This window comes from Mus caroli, chromosome 14 (genome assembly GCF_900094665.2).
Source record: "Mus caroli chromosome 14, CAROLI_EIJ_v1.1, whole genome shotgun sequence".
In the NCBI taxonomy this organism is placed as follows: Eukaryota; Metazoa; Chordata; class Mammalia; order Rodentia; family Muridae; genus Mus; species Mus caroli.
Window position 1 is genome coordinate 1,889,569 of NC_034583.1, and position 20,925 is coordinate 1,910,493.

A 20,925-nucleotide genomic window follows, 5' to 3' on the forward strand; every position below is an offset into this window, starting at 1 on the left:
CACCCTGGAGAAGTAGACAGTGTGACAGTCAGTGTCACCCTGGAGAAGTGGACAGTGTGACAGTCAGTGTCACCCTGGAGAAGTGGACAGTGTGATAATCGGTGCCACAGGCTCCTTTATTTGATGGCGCTTTTATTTACCTAACAGGTGCCTGGGCCTGGATTTGATCCCTGGCCACACAAAACAAAACCTATTAAAAAGAACATCTACAGAGCACCTTCCGTGCATCAGGCACCGTGGAAAGACGCGCTGTTGGTACCTGACTTGTAGTTGTAATTTCCATTATAAATGTACAGATCCCAGGCTTTATATACCATTTCAAGCACTATGTAACAAACACCCAACTGTGAACTACAAGGAAGTCATGATTTACTTATGACAGCAAATTAATTTTTAAAAAATTTAAAAATAATTATCTTTCATGCTCAGTTTCTTATATTAGTTTATAAAGAAGCCACAGGGCTCCAGGGAAGGCTCAGTAGATAGACACCACTTGCCAAGCTGATGATCTGAGGTCCATTCCCAGAACTCACAGGATGGGAGGAGAGAAATGATTCCCCCAAGTTTTCCTCTGAGCTTCATGCACACTGTGGTGCATGCATATATTCACACAATAATAAATAAATATAATAAAAACTTAAAACACAGTGGATTTATTTATTTTGGATTCATCAAGAACGATCTAATTTGGAAAGATTACTATTTCAGAGCAAACTGACATAATTTCATTATGAAACTTTCTTGTAAGGAATACTGTCAGAAATACAAGTGAACTACTGAATGTCAAGTTTGCATAAAGTGTATGTTTATTCTTAAAATAGGAATACATAATGATAATTGAACTCAATTTAGATGCTAATTGAAAGCCACTTCGCCTCTATTCAAGACATGCTTTCTAATTTCAGTTTAACCATACCCACCTCACACACAAGGTCATTTTATACAAGTAAAAATAACTGTGAACTTCTCTTATCAAAACTTGCAAAAGGCATCAGTGCTAGGGAGACCACGGAAACTTTCATTTGTTACACTGCTGCACATGTTATGGGAATGCCAGATTAATTTTTAATTGCAGGGCATTGTATAAGAAATACATTAGAAGATTCTTCTGTTTCTTCTAATTAAAAGCCATCATCGTTACATTTAAGGAGGTAATTATAATACATTAAACCAGATTTCTGAGGAAATTAAGGGGAAAAAAAAGCCAAAAAACCTGAACAAGAACAGAGAAGGGGCAGAAGTGGAGTCTGTATTTAGTCACTTTGGTAAAGTGAGGACTCCTTCTCAGAGCCAAAGAGAATGTTGCTAGGACAGAATGATGTCATCAATACCACAATCATAGATGCAGAGGGACTAGAGGGCAGTCGGATTGTCTTTACAAACCCAGCAATAATGGCAAAAAAGACTCTCCAGCTTCAAACAGCCAAGTTCCTAGAACGTATCAGTTTCATGAAGTTGATATCCTGAAATAGGTGAACTGCGCCTCTCTCTCTTAAGAAAAAAACTACACACACACATATATATATATATATGTATATATATATGTGTGTATATATATGTAGTTTTTCATATATATATATATATATATATATATATATATATATGACAAACAGCAGCAACAAAGCACCTGCTGTCAATCACACCTGACTAGGGACTATGAGGAAGCCATATTTACTTATGGCAGCAAGTTAAAATTAAATTAAATTTTAAAATCTTAACAATAATTATCTATTCTCATTCAAGGTCAATTTCTTATATTGGTTTATAAAGAAACACCAGCACCAGTCTTTAAATTAAGTCATCTTCCATCTGTAATTTGCATGGCTTGATTCCAAGCTTAGAAACTTTGGATGTCACATAGTGCTTGAAATGGTACATAAAGCCTAGAATCTGTACAGTTTACAAAGAAAATGAAAATTAGATATCAAGCGTGAACAGCACATCTTCTCACAGCGCCTGGTGCACAGAAGGTGCTCAGTAGATGTTCTTTTTAAGTACGTTTTGTTTTCTATTGCCAGGCATTGAGCCCAGGCCCAGGAGCTCTGTCACTAAGCTGTACTGAAGTCCCTCAATAAATGTTCTTAATGAAGATGAGGTAAATGGTAAGCGCAAAAAAGAACTGCCTATTTATTTCTACAAAATATTAGAAATCTACATTTAGCTGATAGGATGTGGTTCATGAAAAGTCTGGTTATATTACTCCATTATTACATTACTCAAGTTACATCACTTTATTGAAAGCCTAATCTGGTGACAGCCTTAAATTCCAACCTACTCACTGCCAACAACTGCCCCTCTGGGTCACACCTCTAAGACATTTCCCAATGTTCTGTCTGCTTTAAAATGATGTTGTTAATTTTCACACTGGAATCAATTACTGCAACTGTCTGTTAAACAACATTGATACCGATTTTGTCAATTATTGTAACTAATAATGTCTTGTATAAATTATTTTTATCATTTTTAATTCTTTAAAAAACCAAAGTCCTTGTAACTTATAGAAAGCTCCTGAATTCACGTCAAAATTTCACTTTAACCCTGATTTTCTAATAAGAACCCCATGTTTATTAGCTCAGCTGTAAAGCAGTGTTGTGAAAATTCCTCAGGCAGAGTTAGGCTCAACAAATATTATTATACTAAGTGTGTATTCAAATAAACTTCTAGGTCTTAGAATAGTTTTGAATTTCAACAAGATAGTGGAGCAGGATTTATTGTAAAGTTCATGATATACGGCTTATTTCCACATTAAAATTATCACATGTCTTCACACCAGCAGCTGCCACAGAAGTCTTACCAGTACGCCTGCTTCTAAGACACAAAACATAGCTCTCTCAAACGTTAAGGTGCGATATTAGAAGTCTTACTCACGGATTTGCTTATTCTCCTTTGGTAACTGGATTCTGTTGGTTTGGCTGCTGCCTTCCAGGACAAATACAAAACTTTTAACTTCTTTATCAAATTCCTATGGAACAAAATGGAAACAGTAGTAATTGGCTTAATTGGCTTTTTCTATAAAATTGGAACTGCAAATCAATAGGAAAGTCTCGGTCTCTCTCCCTCCCTCTCCCCCTCCCTCTCCCCCCTCCCCCTCCCAGGAGACTTAACAGTAGACTCAAACTTTGATGATGCTTTCTACCTGAGACTTGCTGGGGACAGAACATAAAACCACACTAACCAATGGCTAATTTCTGATTGTGTGAAAATATCATCCCTTCAAATGAAAAAAAAAAAAAGTTCTTTAATGTCAGGGATTCCAAAGTCACTCATCTGGTTTGGGGTAGAGCTGTTTCTTGCTTCCTGTGCACATCTCTGTCTAGGTACGTGGCTGATTACCACCCCACACCACAGCAGAAAAAGAACCTAACCTGTGCTGAATTGACACTACACCTTCTCTGCTTTCAGGACTAGCTCAAATGGAATTAATTATTACTCACATCTCCTGTAACTCTGAAAATTCTAAATATAATTTATTTAAATTCAATATAAATTAAAATGTAACAATTAAGGCTATCTAAAAAGTTAAGCAAAAGGGCTAGAGAAATGGCTAAGCAGTGGAGAGCACTTGTTGCTCTTCTAGAGGACCCAAGTTCAGTTCCTAGCACCCATGATGGACAGCTCACAACCACCTATGCCTAAAGGGGATCAGATGCTGTCTTCTCTGCCTCCACTAGCACATGCAGACCAGTGGCACACACACACACACACACACACACACACACACACACACACACACACACACAAATAAATCTCCTTTAAAAAGAATTCTGTAATAAAAACTCCATGTAGTGTCTACTGTAATAGAATCCCCTAAGCATTTGCAATGAACACACATGGACCAAGTGTATTATTAATTTTACTTATGTACATGTTGGGCCTGTATTTAAATTTTTTTCAACAGTTTACTCAAACTTTCAACACAGCCACAAAGCACTTATATGCTGGTCTGTACCCAACTCTTCAAATGTAATCACTTCCTATTGGCAGCAGCAGCTTTCAGAGCCTGTTACAAGGATTCCATTTGGACTTCTCCCTCTGCTTGGAATGCTCTTCTGTGCCCCAGTCTCACTTGATGCCTGGTTGACTCTTAGCACTTGTGTTAGCTATTCTGGGCAGTTGTAATGACATATCCAACACAAACAACTGAAAGCTAAGCAATATTTATCTTAAGGTCAGGGTTTCAAAGGTTTTAATCCACAGTTCCTTGGGCCCTTGAGCCTGGGCAAACTATTGTAGTGGTGGCATTTTGGTGAAAGAGCTTCTTCATGGCAGACAGGAGGCAGGGTAAGGAATGAAGGCCTCGGGTCAAGGGCAACCTTCAAACGCCCAGTCCCTGTGGCCTACTTCCTAGATCTGGGCCCCATTTCCCAAAGCTTCTACAACCTCTCCAAACAGCACCAGGTTGAGACCAAGTATTCAAACTTAGGAGCCTGCGGGGATACATTTATCTTCACACCACAGCAGAGCTCAGTGCTGGGTGTACCTGGGAAAGGCTCCCCCGACTTCCCTGGTGCAAACTCGATGAATAGCTTTTCTCCCTCATTCAGGGTACCAACTGAACAATTTCCATCCTTGTCCTTCCATGCTTTAATGTTTCCACCTATCAGAGGGGCATGTAGCTATCTTCTCACTACGTTATTTACCTTATAGAACATTGTGCAATGTGTTTCATGTTATGCTTAATAAATATTAAACACTTAGTGGTAGCTTTCAGTTTCATCGTTCAGTTTCATTGAAGACATTGGTCTCTTGCTTTTAAATGAGAGAAAAGGATAGGGATGGAGACAGGATTTTACGCATAGTTGCAGCAGGCAGGACTGGCTTCCACCTGATTTCCCTAGGAAGTGGGGGTGTCAGTTTCTGGTGACTGAGAGGGGCATGCCCTGGTTGTGGGATGGGATTGAAAATCGGCAGTTTGGTGGTTGGAAAGCAAAGATAACAAGAAAAGCTCATTTTGGAGATTGACAAGAACATAACAGGATCATTTTTTTGGACTGTTGGGGTTGGCTTTATAGTGCTGTCAATCTGAAAGGCCATAGGTATTTTCTCCCAGCATATTGAGACACCTAGACAGAGGCAAAAGAATGACTAGGGATCTGACAGGGACTAGCTAGGCCAGTGCCATGATGGCTAAAAGCAAAGGCATTCAAGGTCCTTACTGGAAAATGAGTGAAAGACATTAGTGTCTGCAGTGGAGAGAAAGAGAGAACTCAGAGAAAGTAACTAAACCTGACACCTGACATGAGGGAAACAGAGTCTGTGGCCTGAAGGTCCCCATCAGGCTGAAGAACAAACACGGGGGTTGACCTGAACAAGTGACCTTAAGAATCAAAGACTGGGGTCAGAGAAGGCTGTCTCTGTGTCTCCCTTGGTAATTTCAGAGGTCCTGCTGTTTGTGGTGATGAGGCAGAGGCTGGGGTGGGAAGGGTCAGGCAACAGCAGAATGGAGGAGGTGTTAGTCATGATGAAATCAGGAAGCCAAGAGGCCCAGTGCTTAGAGAGATTTTCTCCAGACATCAAAGTCACCTAAAATGATGAAGCAGGACCCAAAAGACACAAAGCAGTTACACACCATGTGACAGTCTTAACTAGCTAAGGAGCCAGCAACATGAAGGCCTTTGAGGGTAAAAGAACAAGAAAATCAGTTCTGAAGTCTGAGCGAGGCCTCTTTGCTCTATAACCTTCCCTCTTATTTCTTCCCAGGAGTCGACTCTTAATTTCTAACACTTACTTTCCAAATCACAGATGGACTGCCCAAGATCTTCCATTTTGCTCCAGGATTTTTCCCCTGAGCGCTAAAAATTTCAACAAATGCGCCTCCCTAGAAAATAAGAACAAGAAATACAGAGTAAAATACAACGCTATGGGAGAAATTGTATCCACCATAAGGAGTCGTCTATCTAAAACCAGTGTCCCAGCCATCTGTCAGTTAACAGGTGCAGGAAGAAACATTATCCCCGATTTTATGCCTATTTTATACCTGGCTGTATAAAAGCCACAACCATTGTGATTTGGGTCATCTTAGTAGTGAATTCGTAGGGGATCCACTTTTAGAAACATGGTAAACATCGACTGAGCCACAGAAACATTCCAGATGGTGCTCACTTACCTGACATGGACAGTGCAGATCAGATCTGCCAAGGATCCTAAAAATACCAGACTAAAGGGCTCAACCTCAATTTGTGAACTAAGCCAATACAGTCTTATTATTATGTGTGAATATAATATACTGACTGGGCTCAATCCATACTTTCTTCTTAACTTTCTGATTTTGGAGTTAATGTCTTGATTTTATTCCATCTGTCAAATGATGTTTGATGATCCATCTGTGTTGGATCACACAGGCTAGCAAACATAAATCAAGGACAATACCTGGAATACAGCAAAGGCTTAATAGTGCCATCCAAGACTATTCAACAAAGGGGAAACCTAGCTCAGACCTGTCTTCACAAGACCCAGGAAGGATTGGGGTAAATCGAAAGGGTTCTTACTAAACATCTCTGCCATGTCTTTTAAGCAAATAAAACTGTGGACAAGTAGGAAGAACAAGAGGAGCATTTCCTAGAGAGTGCTTGTTACCTACTATAAACTCAAGACCACAAAGTCATACTAATGTAAAAATGCTAAAGATATTACTAACTACCCATGTACTCTGCTCATAAAAATGGGGGAATTAAATCATTATCTCCAAGGAAGAATTTATTGCAAAATTTGAGAAGCTGAAATGAAGAATACCTATGGCTTGAATTACAAGCAGCACATGGAAAAGATCCTCTTGACTTTTTGTGAAAACTTACTACTTTTTTCCCTCAAGCACATATTTTTGCCTATGACAGCCAGACACCTTCTTCCTTCTTATTATGTGTAAAACTGGATATGGTACTGCTTCTAAGGGCAGGGCATTTTTGCTATAAATTTGAAGTTTGAGTCACCTGGGTTTATAACCCAGCCAATCTTTTCCCCCACTTCTTTCCCTCTGTTTTCTAAATTGCCCACAGTAGGCATCTGTTATTGCATAACTCTATACTTGATCTACATTAAGTGAGATTAAACGAAGTTTATTTTAAACCATAGAATACATTCCTAAAATGAAGCAAAAGAACTGCACACAGTGCTTAAAGGACAAGTAACCAGCAAGGAGGTGGTGCCTGGGGGATGGGCCACCAGGCACTCTGACAACATGCTAACAGCAAAGTGAAGATGCTATATGGACTGCTAATTTCTTTTCTTTTTTCTTTATTGGATATTTTCTTTATTTACATTTCAAATGTTATCCCCTTTCCTGGTTTCCCCTCCAAAAGCATCCTACACTCTCCCCCTGCTCCCCAACCCACCCACTCCTGCTTCCTGGCCCTGGCATTCCCCACACTGGGGCATCAAGCCTTCACAGGAGCAAGAGCCTCTTCTCCCAGTGATGTCCAAATATGCCATCCTCTGCTACATATGCAGCTAGAGCCATGAGTCCCACCATGTAAACTCTTTGGTTGGTGGTTTAGATCCTGGGAGCTCTGGGGGTACTGGTTAGTTCATATTGTTGTTCTTCCTATGGGGCTGTAAATCCCCTCAACTCCTTGGATCCTTTCTCTAGCTCCTTCATTGGGTGCCCTGTGCTCAGTGCAATGGATGGCTGTGAGCATCCACTTGTGTATTCCTCAGGCACTGACAGAGCCTCTCAGGAAACAGCTATATCAGGCTCCTGTCAGCAAGCACTTGCTGGAATCCACAATAGTGTCTGGGTTTAGTGATTGTATATGGGATGGATCCCCAGGTGGGGCAGGATCAAGAATCAACAAATGGGACCTCAGAAAACTGCAAATCTTCTATAAAACAAAGGACACTGTCAATAAGGCAAAACAGCAACCAACAGATTGGGAAAAGATCTTTACCAATCCTACATCAACTAGAGGGCAAATATCCAATATATACAAAGAACTCAAGAAGTTAGACTCCAGAAAACCAAATATCCCTATTAAAAATGGGGTACAGAGCTAAACAAAGAATTCTCAACTGAGGAATACCAAATGGCTGAGAAGCACCTGAAAAAATGTTCAACATCCTTAATCATCAGGGAAATGCAAATCAAAACAATCCTGAGATTCCACCTCACACCAGTCAGCATGCCTAAGATCAAAAACTCAGGTGACAGCAAATGCTGGCGAGGATGTGGAGAAAGAGGAACACTCCTCCATTGCTGGTGAGATTACAAGCTGGTACAACCACTCTGGAAATCAGTTTGGTGGTTCCTCAGAAAACTGGACATAGTACTACCAGAGGATCCCGAAATACCTCTCCTGGGCATATATCCAGAAGATGTTCCAACTGGTAATAAGAACACATGCTCCACTGTGTTCATAGCAGTCTTATTTATAATAGCCAAAAGCTGGAAAGAACCCAGATGTCCCTCAAGAGAGGAATGGATACAGAAAATGTGGTACATTTACACAATGGAGTACTACTCAGCTATTAAAAAACAATGAATTCATGAAATTCTTAGGCAAATTGGATGCATCTGGAGAATATCATCCTGAGTGAGGTAACCCAATCCCAAAAGAACACACATAATATGCACTCACTGATAAGTGGATATTATTATTTATTTATTTATTTTTGGTTTTTCGATTAGTGGATATTAGCCCCAAAACTCGGAATACCCAAGATACAATTCACAAACCACATGAAACTCAAGAAGAAGGAAGACCAAAGTGTGGATACTTCGATCCTTCTTAGAAGGGGGTACAAAACACCCACGGAAGGCGTTACAGAGAAAAGGGAGGAGCAGAGACTGAAGGAACGCTAATTTTAAGATGAGTACAGAAGACCTGGGGCAGAAGAGTTGGTGCAGGAAGCCTTTCATTGGACAAGGTGACTGAACTCTCTCAGAAGCAGCCTGTCCAAATGCAATACTTAGATCAGACTAGCTTGGGAGTTGCTCTAAAAAGTAGACCGGCAAACCCCACCTACACATCTTCTTTCTCCAGATCTAGAGGGAGGGCCAGGAAATCTGTACTTCTGTAAGTACTCCCCAACTAATCCTGATGCACCCCCAGGCTGCAGTCACAAACAGGAAAAATTACTCGTGCTTACTTTAATTCTGGGTTTAAAAGGGCTCATTCTGGAATTCATTTACTTTTCTACTTAGCTCTGAGATACCAGAGGGCATCAAGAGTGAAAACCCCAGGTGTTTAACAACTCAGGATTTCTGGGTTCTGTGCTGGAGATTGTGATTCCGGGTGTGTGGAATGGAAGAGGGTCATGACCTGCTTTGTTATCAGAACCACTGATTCTGCACAGGAAAGCACTGCGCTGGAGCGTGCACACGTCAAGGTCATGACAACTTATCCACTAATTATTTTTCATCCCGGGAGTGGAAGATAGATTCACACCCAGAACACCAGCGAGCTCACCCCGGAGGAGAAAGCCAGACAGTGTGGAAGTCCTTTTGGGTTACCTGGTACTCATTTTTGAACATTCCCGCAGAGGGCCCTGGGTTTGGCAGGCACAGTTTGCTGGCTGGAGAAGGACAGGCAGAGCCCGCTCTGGGCCCCGCTGGCTCGGGCTCGCCTCGGTACCTCGCGCCTGCAGTCAGCTGAGCCTCCAGCCGCCGACCCGCGCCATTCTGGTCCCTGCTTGGAGCGCCGCGGCAGGGGGTGGCACAGCGGCCTGCGGGCTCCGCCGAGTGACTGTGTGTAACCTACGTGACCGCCCTGCAGCTACCTCCGGGCACAAACCGACCGCGCCCGCGGGAACCGCGCAGCCCGCTCCGGGGCTTTGCTACTGCGCCCATTGGCTCCCCGGAGGCGCCTGCGCACTTAGCCCTTCAGAGTGCGTTCCCTCTGGCTGCTGAGCCGTTGCTCAGGCAACTGAGGGACTGGTCCACCTGTAACAGCTGGTAACTCACCAGCCCAAAAGGTGTAGGGTTCCTTAAGCCAGGGTCTCGCTCGGATCTTGTATCTTCACATCGCCTCTAAGTAGTAACTCTGTTAACGGCTGTTTGGTAAGGCGGTCTTTGATTCCTACCCTCCCATACTTGGGTTCTTTGAGAAATAACAAAATGTTAGTTTGGGAAGAGCTAGGAAATGAGGGTGTTTATTCAAAGTCGTTGAACCCCTTCAAAGGGTAAGGCTTCTTTAATCAAAGTAATGCACACTGAGGTGAGTGCTCCAGATACCATGCAGACAGGCTAGCTGTGAAACCTTAGGTCCTACCTGCACCCCACCCGGGTGTGTTAAGGAAGGCAGTAATGAAATGAATGTGAAAATAATCTCGACTTGGGCTGAATGCCATGAACACAGATAGGAAGCAGCCCTGGAAGAGAGTTTTAGTTTGCTGTGGTTATTGTAAAAAGTTAGCACAAAAGTGTCTTGAGAATGAGACAAATGTATTCTCTTGTAGTTCAGAAAGTTGGAAATACAAAACGAAGGAGTCAGCGGGGCTGCATTCCTTCTGAAGACCTGAGGAGAATCCTTTTGGTAATTGTCATCCCTTGGCTACAGCTCACCATCCTGTCACCCTCTCTCCCCTGTGTGTCGACTTTGTAGTCTCTAATGAGAATACATGTGAAGACAGGCAAAGCCTTTATTAGTTATTTTTTTCCGTTACTGTCACAAAATACCTGACAAAAGCAACCCAAGGAAGAGTAATCCGACATGGCAAGTGTAATTTAACTTGTAAGACCCACATCCTCAGGGACCAGGTAACCTCCTGGGATGCTGGGAGTTGTAGTTCTTTGAATATAAGACTAGCTTCATGGAAAAGTATGGTAACCTATATAGGTTGGTCTCTACAAACCCTTTGCAACACTTGTCTCAGGGCCACTCACCAGGGAAATTCCAGGTATTGGTCCTGACCAAAAGCCATCTCTTGGACAGTATTGAATATCTAATAAAGCTTGCCTCAGACTGGGCCCAAAATGAAGGAATTGCTTTTTTTTCTGCAGTGAATTTCTGGATTAACACAAGAAAGGCACGGTGACAAGAACATGAGATCACACTGCATCCGTAGTCAGAACGCAGAGATGGATACTGATTCAGACCTTTCTCCATTTTATTTAGTCTAGGATCCCAGCCCCTGGGGTGGTACCATCCATGTTCAGGGTGGATCTACACCCTCAGAGACACGCCCAGAGGTCTGTCCCTCTGGTGATTCTAAATCCAGTCACAGAGGCCATTTGTACAGTTCAAACTACCTTAGTCAGCATTGATCACCTCCCTTTGACTGAGTCAGAGAATACTCCAAATTCATAGATTTTTATATGGTAAATATTGGAAATGACTGAATTGGGGGAGCGGGTTAAGTTTTATGCAATAGCAAATAACGAGCCCATTCTGTTTACTCCACTACATAAGCATTCGATCTAATACTGCTTAATGGACTCGTCTGCCCTTCATTGTAGTCTCCACCTTGACTTACCTTGTGACTGATAGATCACTTTCTCTTCCCCAAGCTTTGATAAGACCCTCCTATAATACTCGGTTAATAACGCTTTACGGTGTGGTGAGAATAGCTCTATAAAATGCAAATCCCAGGGCTGGGAAGTCAGTTTAGTCAGTCCACTACCTACCATACAAGCATTAAGACCTGAGTTTAATCCCCAGTGCCCATGGAAAAGACAGTGCATCTGTCGTCCCAGATCCAGAGGAGACAGAGAATGGAGACAGGGCCATCTCTGAAATGCTTTGGCCAGCCACTCTGGTGGAATTGGTGAGCTCCAGGTTGGGTGACAAACCCTGTCCAGAAATAAAATGAAGAGTGATGGAGAAAGATACTTGATGTCAACCTCTGCTCTTCACCCAGATCCACATGCACATGTGCACACACCAAATGAACGTGTACAGATGCCACACATCACACACACACACACAGTAAAAACACACACACACACACAAAACCCAAAGTAAATCCAGCCACGCCAATTTCCTGCTTCTCATCCTTTCATGACTTCAGAGCCTGTGTTGGTGCTGTAAAATTGAGCCTCCGCCTCCTCTCCAATTCCAGCCTACCTATTTACCCACCCTGCTTTCCTTCCAAGCACATTGAGTACTTTTTTAAAATTCATGATCATGTTTGACACGTTCCCTTTCATTGCAAGCCTTTATGGTTAAGAGTTTACTTATTAAGGATAAATTAATAACCCCAGTTAAAAATCAACTTAACTAATTGACTTTATTTGTGTGTGTGTTTGTGCATGCATGTGCACACATGTGCACACATGCACATGCATGCAAGGAGGTCACAGGACAACCTGAATGAATCAGTTCAACCACTAGCATCTCAGAGGCTGAACTCAGGTGGAAGCACTTGTGCCTATGAAAAAAAATAACAGAGCCAAACATGATAATCACTGTATATCTGTGAGTGTTATTTCTCAAGTAGTTTTGCTTTTTATTACTTATTTCTTCAATTTAAGACTGTAAGAATATAGGATCACTTGCTACAAGGCCAACAACCAGCTTCTAACCCTCTGAGCTCCTAGCACATTGAAGACACTGACAGTTGTATTTTCATTTGCAAGTTTGGTATAGGCCCATTCAGACAAAGGTTAAGTCTGAAAGCTGCCTTACTCAGATCAGCTGACATACGGTGAGAGCTGCCCTTAACACTCACAGTGGTGGTGGGCTATAAAGCAAAATAACCATATATATAGTTCTTTAAAGATATGAGCTTAAAACTGGAGATGGGACAAAATCCAATCTTATAATAGCTATTGCTTTTCTTTTATTTAGATGAATGCTAGCTATATGCAAAATCTTGGATTTGCGTATGACTTCAAGAACATCTACCAGCACTGTATGAGAGAGAAAAAGCCAGCCTCCTCAAATAACTTGGCTTAAACAAGCTATTTATGTATGTTATAAAAGACAGTGAAACTGTTTCTTTAATTGCTATAATTTTTTAAGAAGTCAGTACATTTAGTAATTGCATTAAATTGCTTAACTTAATTTGACAACATTAAGAATTAGTCACTTTACAAGCTTTAAAATGTTCATTTTTGTTCTCTGTGGAAAGTAATTTTGTGGTATATTAATATTATTAAAGGATATGGGATGGCATTTAAAACAGAATAGGCCAGAAACAGCTGTTCAAGGTGGCAGAATCTTTGTTTGCCAAAGTACCTATTTCAGTTAAATGTCTATGAGTCTCAATTTTGTAACTACTTTCTGAACTAAGAATGTACTGCTTCAACCACAATCTAGCCTATATTTTGGCTTTGGCTCATAATTTATTCATCATAGGCAGAATAAAGCCATTAGTTTTGTTATCAGAATTTGTTATGCTTCACAATAACATTAGAGTGTTTAAAACTTGAGAAGTTTAGATTTTTCCACATTGTGATTGACTGTAGGAGGAGTAATCATGCTGATAATCATAAAATATGTTTGAGCCGTATCGATTTTGTAGTCCTAAGCAAGTTGCTATTGAGAAAAATTAGTGATACCCAAGGTATCTGTTTGAGTAGTGATCTGACAGAAGTAATGTGTCCTTTGACAAGAAGGTATAACATCGCATGCTTTTTTATGTTTGTACTGTTTTTAGGTTTTCTTTTCAGATGATTCTGTTCAGCAAGATGTATGGAAACAGTTCCCTACCTTAACATAACCAAGGGTTCCAAAACTTATGCAGAGACTTGAGATTGCCAGATCCAGCTGCTGCCCGAAGGCTGTCGTAGGCAACAGCAGTACTCCAGGCACTGAATGTGAAACTGTGAATACTTTCCTAAAGTAGCTTATGGAATATCAAACATTTAGGTTTAAGAAAATGAATAGACTTGCAAGATGCATTTTAGAAAAGATTAAATTAGTTGAATGTATCTAGGTATTGAGGAAACTCTGGGGTCCTTTGTAAGGAAGAAGAATTCATACTGAGCAGCCAAAAGCAGATACATAGCCACTATATCAACAAAATTCTAAAGTGTCATATTTAGGAAGAAACAATGAGGGGGTCACTCAAGAGAACACATTCAAACACCAACAATCAGACATCTCTTCGTTGGCTCCATTGTGGCCCTGAAGGAGGTAGGAGCCACGTGGGTGGCTGTCTTCCTCCTACACTGGTGTGAAATCACATACTTCATATACCACTAGACACACCTGCGCTTTCTTTTCCCCTCTTGTTACAACACCAGTTCCCTATAGTGTCTGTCATGATACTGGGTTCTTTGGCTCCAGGGGCAGCAGCTATTCATGAGCCAGTGCAGTGGAATATTTGGAATGCTTATGGGTCCCAGCAACAGGAATTTTTAGAGTTTCTGACCCTAGGGTACCACGAAGTCAGACAACAGGCCCCTTCTCAACAGGGCTACAACAGACTAGGGGCTGCTGAGAGATAATGTCATTCCTTTTCCAAAGCCAGGCTGTATACAGATTTTAATTTAATTGTCTAGTTGAAATAGCATTGCCAATATCTGTGGTGGCAAATTTTTAGAAGACTTTCTTTCTCCTTCACCTTTCTCCCTTCCCATTATATGGATATTTATTTTATTCTGAATTAAAACATTACTTCCAAGAGAGAGGATGATGATGCTCATGAGCCTCAGGAGAAAAACAAAAGGTCACTTGTCCTCAGGAATGGAAACTTGGGAGATTCTCAACCGTCTCTCTCCAGCAGTATAAAAAGGTATTAACTCCTAGAGGGGAGACCCTAACCTGACTAGCTATCGAGAGGGTATTCTCAGACTGCTGGAATTGTAAGTTCTCTAGCTGAATATTCAGACAGTAGCATCTTTTTTTTGTATTTGTTTTTGTTTTGTGTTTTTTCGTTTTTCGAGACAGGGTTTCTCTGTATAGCCCTGGCTGTCCTGGAACCCACTCTGTAGACCAGGCTGGCCTCGAACTCAGAAATCTGCCTGCCTCTGCCTCCTGAGTGCTGGGATTAAAGGCATGCGCCACCACGCCCAGCAGTAGCACCATTTATTCAGATGTTGGAAACAGTTTCATGTAAGAAGGGTGACACTAATTTATGTAGATTTAGATGGACAGGTGAGAATTGTGACAAGCCTTTTCGTAGAAAAAAAAATCTTTTTCTAACTTTTTAGACTTTTGAATTAAATCTAAGGAAACAGTTTTTAATTTAGATATCATGACCTTTTACAGCATACTTACAGAACAAAAGGTCAGCAGTCATTGTTTCAGTCAGCTGAGGAGATTTAGTCTACAGGCACAAACATCCCCCTGGACTCAGAAGCTCAAAATAATGAAGGTTTATTTCCTGATTTTCCATTGGTTAACTGCATGCCATGTAATGCCATGCCGTCTTGCTACGTTACCAGATCAATTCCTACCTTGAATGTTGCCGTATTGAATAATGGAACACAAGCAAAGTAGAAAACCATGCAAGGGCTCTGAATACTTCTGACCAAAACTGGCAGGAGTGGTTTAAATGCTTTATCAGTTATTATTAGCTAGTTTCACATAGTGTATTTTGATCATATTCACCACCCACTCTTATTTCCTACTCACCCTACTTTGCTGTGTTTCTCTCCCCTTTGAATCCTTCAAAACAACGTGTGCTGCCAGCTCTGGGAAGTGAGGTCTTCTGCTGGAGCATGGTCAGAGAACACTGTCTCGCTCCCTCCCCTGGCAGCTAACAATGGCCAAGAGCTCCACAGTACAGGTAGCAAGCACTCTGAGTCCCTGTTCCCATCTCCACTCTCTGGCTGTGGCTTGCATTGGCTTACATAGGTATTGTCTGTGCTGTTACAACCTCTATACAGTTGCTCTGCCACGCCTAGCACACACTGTCTCCTTGAAGTCATCCCTTGCTTCTTCTGCCTCTTGCCTCTTTCTCTTCCACAGAAATCTTTAGACCTTTGGAGGAGGAGGCGCACTGTGTCTCATTCAGTGTTGAGCATCTCTTTTGGGGTGCGTAGTTTCTTATTCTCTGTAGCTTGATCAGCTGTGGGTCTTGGTGTTACTCACAATGGACTCAAAACAGAAGCTTCTCAGATGAGGGCTGATTGATCTGTGGGTATAATGATAAGTTTTGGGAGTCTGTGGGAAAGAAGTCTCTGGGAAACTTGATTTTTCCATATTCTATAACTCAAGTATGTGCTGTCTTCAGAGATAAGGCCTCACTGTTAAGTTCTGAAGAGTTACTGAGAGAAGTGACAATGGCTCATAATATTTAGAGGTTTGGGAGACCTCCCTGCTCAGCAGCTCCAAAAGAAGTAACCCATCCTGGACTGGGGGGGTTTTATTTATAAGGGTTTCCTGTATTTTAGTGACTAAAATCTAAGTTGCATGGCAAAAGCTGATGTCATGGGCAGGAATGACACTTGTTCCACATGGAAAAACACTAAATATGTTCAACAATAATCTAATATAACCTGTCACTCTCCTATTATAACACTACCTTTTACATTATTCTCTTTGCTACATAAAATATTCTCTACTCATAAAACTAAAAAAATGGGAGTGAACAAATATCTAATAAACATTTGAAGAGTGACAAATGATATATCTATATGATTGAATATTCACCAATACAAATAAATCAAGTATTGATGCACAGTACAACAAGATGGATCATGAAACCATTATAGTAAGTGAAAATCACCATCAAATGATATGAGTTTATGTATATTGTATGTCTAGGTCTTATTTTTATAGAGTCAGAAATTAGATGAGTGGTAGTCATAGTCTACAGGTGGAGGAGAATGGCACTGGCTGTTTATGGGAGCAGGTATTCTCTGGATGGTGAGGAAGAGGCTCTGAGAGTTAATATCCATGATGGTTACACAACTCTGTGAATCAATAATAACCACTGTATTTGAATGTGCATGAAGTTTTTACCAAAACAAGCTAAAAATTTGCATGATGTATATACAATTGAAAATTTTCTTTGGAATGAACAATAGATTTAGAAATTTCACTGGAGCCGGGCAGTGGTGGTGCACACCTTTAATCCCAGCACCTGGGAGGCAGAGGCAGGTGGATTTCTGAATTCGAGGCCAGCCTAGTCTACAGAGTGAGTTCCAGGACAGCCAGGGCTACACAGAGAAACCCTGTCTCGAAAAGACCCCACCAAAAAAAAATTCACTGGATATCTGTTTATAAGAATGAACATTTCTTTGAGTTTTTAAAAGCCCACACCATTCCCAGTTTGCTCTCTCTCTGCCTTGTGCTTGTGGGTCAAGATGTAAGCTCTCAGCTATCTCCCCAGCACCATGCCTGCCTGCCTGATGCCAGACATGGTCAGATGCCAACCATCTAATAAACTACAAACAAACAAAAAAAGAAAAAGGAGAAAAGAAAAAAGAAAGACATTTCTGGCACAAGATTAGTAAAATAAGCAAGGACTTTATACTATACATTTGCATTCTTTCATGATGGTAGGTATGGAACATCTAAGCTGTGATTGGAAAGATTTTTCTGCCAGCCTTGACACAGGACCTGGATTCTCAACTGGAAGCAGGGATATCTGGGAGGCATATAATAAATACGCACAGACAACTCTTGAGTGTAAGCTGACAGACAAGTTTCAAGGCTTGAAGATGTTCTCTCTCCCCCTCTCCCTTTCCCTCTCCCTCCCTTTCCCTCTTCCTTCCCTTCCCTTCCCTCTCCCTTCCCTCTTCCTCCCACCCTCCCTCCCACCCCTCCCCCTCTCCCTCCCCTCCCCCTTCCTTCCCCCTCCCCTCTCCCCATCCCTCTCACTTGTTCTCTTGCAGCTTGAGGCTGCAGGCACTCTGCACCCTCCTGTGCACTTTCCACACTTTCCTGTATGCTTTCCTTTTCTCCCACTTCCCCCACATATCTTATACATTCTCTTTTCACTCACACACACTCTCCACACACTCTCTCCTTGCCTTTACCTTGCCCTAGTCTTTTATTGTTATTCCAAAAAGCAGGTAGAAAGCTCAGAGCTCCAATGTTAGCTCTATATAGTTTCTTGTGAAGCTCTAATAATTATTATTATTTGACATTTATTATTAAATGACATGGGCAAAGCTGCCAGGCAGTGGCCAAAACGAGTCAAGTTAACCCTTCACTCAGCAGTTCCAATAGCTTTCTGCTTCTGTACATTGCATACAATGACTCTCTTAAGAGTTCCAGTGTTTTGGCTTAATTTTACTAGTATAAAATTTTATGTATTCTATATTTTCTATACATTTCTAAAGGAGACCAGGAACCACTCTTAAATGTTGTGCAAAACTCATTTCATAACTTCAACAGCTTTTTCCTTTCTCGGGGTCCCAATATTCTCTGCTTCATTTTTCTAATAACTTCTTCAAATTTTCTTTGAAAGTCAAACATTAGTCTGAAACTGCCATTGTGCAGTTATTACATTGTTTCCAAGATGAGAGCGCACAGCATGCACCTGGGCCATTAGGACTGTGCTATGCGGTGCCCTGATGCCTCAATTTTTAATTGTTTAAGAATCATCACACCGAGGAGCATCTAGTTTCACAGAATTCACCAGAGCAGAAGGAGAAAGAAATAGGAAAGTCAGATATAATAGAATAATTATGCACACCAAGGCCAACTGAAAAGCAGTCGCACACAAATGGATTCTATACAACCATTGTCCAGGGCTAAGGTTAGGAGAAATGAGAACAACTTTTTTACAAAGTGCTGCCCACGGGCTTCTGAGATGTCTCCAACGAGGCATGCTGCAGGTAGTTTCTTATTTTAGATGGTGGGTCCCCTGGAAGGATGTGTCTCCTGCTTCTCAGGGTCCCAGATGCCATCTATATCATAGTATGCTGTCCCCAGTATTTGTCCATGCTTTTGGATAGAAAATTCAAGACCAAAACTCTCCAGCAGCATTTAATGCAATTCCTTATAGGGACTTTTATAAAATTCTGGATATGTTTTTACATAGATTAAAATTATGTCTTACAAGTTTATGAAAATAAAAACCACCTTGAATAAACAAAATGATTTTCAAAAAAGAAACAGTTGAAAGACTTTTAGTCCTAATTTAAAACTAATAATTTTCAAGACTGTGGTATTGGCATAAAGATGTCTTAACAGAATACAGCAGAGAGAGGGGGAAATGAACTTTGTAGTGAATTTGTATTCGACAAATATGTCAAGGAAATTCATTAGAGAAAGGATAGCATCTTCAATAAATAGTATTGGAGCAATTGGATATCAAAACAATGTACTTTCTTTATCTGTAGATATACATAAAATCAGTCTTAAGTGAAAAGTGAGCAGGTGTTTCATTAAAGAAGAGTTGGAGATGGCCATGTAGGGAAGTTCATGTTTGTAATCTCAGCACTTGGGAGGCTGAGGTAGGATTGCCATAAATTCAAAGCCAGCCTGGCCTACATAGCAAGTTTTAGGCTAGCCTAGACTATAGAGTAGGACTTTGTCATAAATAACATGGAAGAGAGAAAAGAAAAATAAAACAAAATTAAGAAAGCACAGTAACAGGATTGACTATTGAGTTTATGTAAGGATTCTCAACATCATTTGGCATTAGAGAAAATGAAAATTAAAACCACATTGAAAAACAGTTCATGCCCACTGTAATCTTTATAGTACGTTAATTACAAATGTGAGAAAATGCTGAGAAACAGAAATATTGGTATATTTCTAGTAAGAATGTAAAACCTTAGTCATCTTCATAAACAGTTTGGAAGTTTCTCAAAAAGTTAAATATCAAAGTATTTATACCAGCTATCAACTTTACCTGTAGGCATTTACTCAAAAGAGGTGCAAACCTCTATACAAAGATACTTTGAAAATTCCCAGCAACACTACGTATCACAGCTGAAACTGAAACAACCTAAATGTCTATCAGCTACTCAGTAGACATTTGTGATAGATCTATAATGAAATATTATTCATGAACCCAAACAATGAGCTGATGATAATGTCTACATAATGGTTAGATTCCAATGACAGGCTAAACAAAAGGAGTGTGTGTACTGGATGATTGTAAACTCATACTATATGATTCAATTTATTATGTTGAGAGCAGGGTCATGCCTGAATTTGGACTTGAAGTATGGAGGGAACTGTCATGGATTTGAAGAATCTTTTGGGGAAAGTGGGATGTTTGGATGCTTATTGATAATGCTTATTGATAATGCTTATTGATAATGCTTATTGATGGAAATCATGGCACTATTCTTTAAACTTGAGAAGCATCATTTAAAGGACTCACATGCCAAAACATAAGAAGATGACAAGTCATGGCTGAAAAGGCTACTTCATTTTGCTCTCTGCAGAGGAATCACGATGAGATGGCTGAGTCTCCATCATTGGCAACTTAAATGTGGACTTAAGCCGTAGCTATCTAAACACTAATAAGAAGCTTTTTTTGAAGTGCATTTAGGGCATTTTTTTTTTTTAATTCTCTGAAAGTTTCAGCAGCCTCTTCCACTCTCTAAATCTCATTGGGATTCAAGTTGTCAGCTTCTTTATCCTTCACATAGATTCTTGTGGTTGTTTTTGATCCTAAACTTCTCCGAAGTTTGATTTTCAGGATGCAGATATTGCTCCAGTTTGGTATTACAATAAAGAGATTTGTGTTCTCTACATTAAAATATCTTGCTGGGCAATGAGGGGATGGAAATAACTTTTTAAAAAAACAAAGCCCAAGTTTTTCTGGCTTGAAAATTAATTTGGATAGTTAACTTGTGTCTAAGAACAATAGACCTCCCAACAAAGGCCTTTCTCTGATACAGTGCTAAGGGCTGAGTGTTGCTTATTGGCACTTATTCATAGATCTTGAGCTTCACTCAGTAAATATTTTTGAATAACTCTTCTTGCTAAGAATATATCAGTGAATATCATATAAGTGGAAAATAAAGAAATTAGCAAGATAATTTTCCAAGAGTGGCCAATGGAACACTTGTGAACAGGCTGATGAGAGAAAACTGTTGGAGTTGCAAGTAAGCTCATATCAGACAGGTGAGACACAACTTTTCCTTTGAGAAACTGGAAAACATCATTGCTTGCTTGCTTGCTTGCTTTCTTTCTT

At 40.6% G+C, this 20,925-nt stretch overlaps 1 protein-coding gene and 1 long non-coding RNA gene across 5 annotated transcripts in view; one reads left to right on the forward strand and one right to left on the reverse strand.

Annotated features, from left to right (window-relative positions):
- The window catches only part of C14H3orf67 (chromosome 14 C3orf67 homolog), a 243,624-nt gene extending 233,868 nt beyond the window's left edge, over window positions 1-9,756 (reverse strand). For 2 of the 3 annotated variants that reach the window (XM_029468705.1, XM_029468706.1), the window contains exons 1-3: window positions 9,446-9,756; window positions 5,729-5,818; window positions 2,869-2,962 (exon numbers count right to left, since the gene is read on the reverse strand). In XM_029468705.1, the coding sequence (XP_029324565.1) occupies window positions 2,869-2,962; window positions 5,729-5,818; window positions 9,446-9,466 (205 nt within the window). In that variant the 5' untranslated portion in view covers window positions 9,467-9,756. Of the gene's footprint in view, window positions 1-2,864; window positions 2,963-5,728; window positions 5,819-9,445 lie in introns of those variants that run through there. The other variant, XM_021181991.2, reaches the window with a different exon arrangement.
- A 77-nt stretch (window positions 9,757-9,833) lies between these two features.
- LOC110309569 overlaps window positions 9,834-20,925 on the forward strand; it is a 19,443-nt gene continuing 8,351 nt past the window's right edge. Inside the window, exons 1-3 of one of the 2 annotated variants that reach the window (XR_002379718.1) lie at window positions 9,834-9,991; window positions 10,390-10,466; window positions 12,720-12,840. This is a non-coding gene — a long non-coding RNA (uncharacterized LOC110309569). Of the gene's footprint in view, window positions 9,992-10,389; window positions 10,467-12,719; window positions 13,228-20,925 lie in introns of those variants that run through there. The other variant, XR_002379717.1, reaches the window with a different exon arrangement.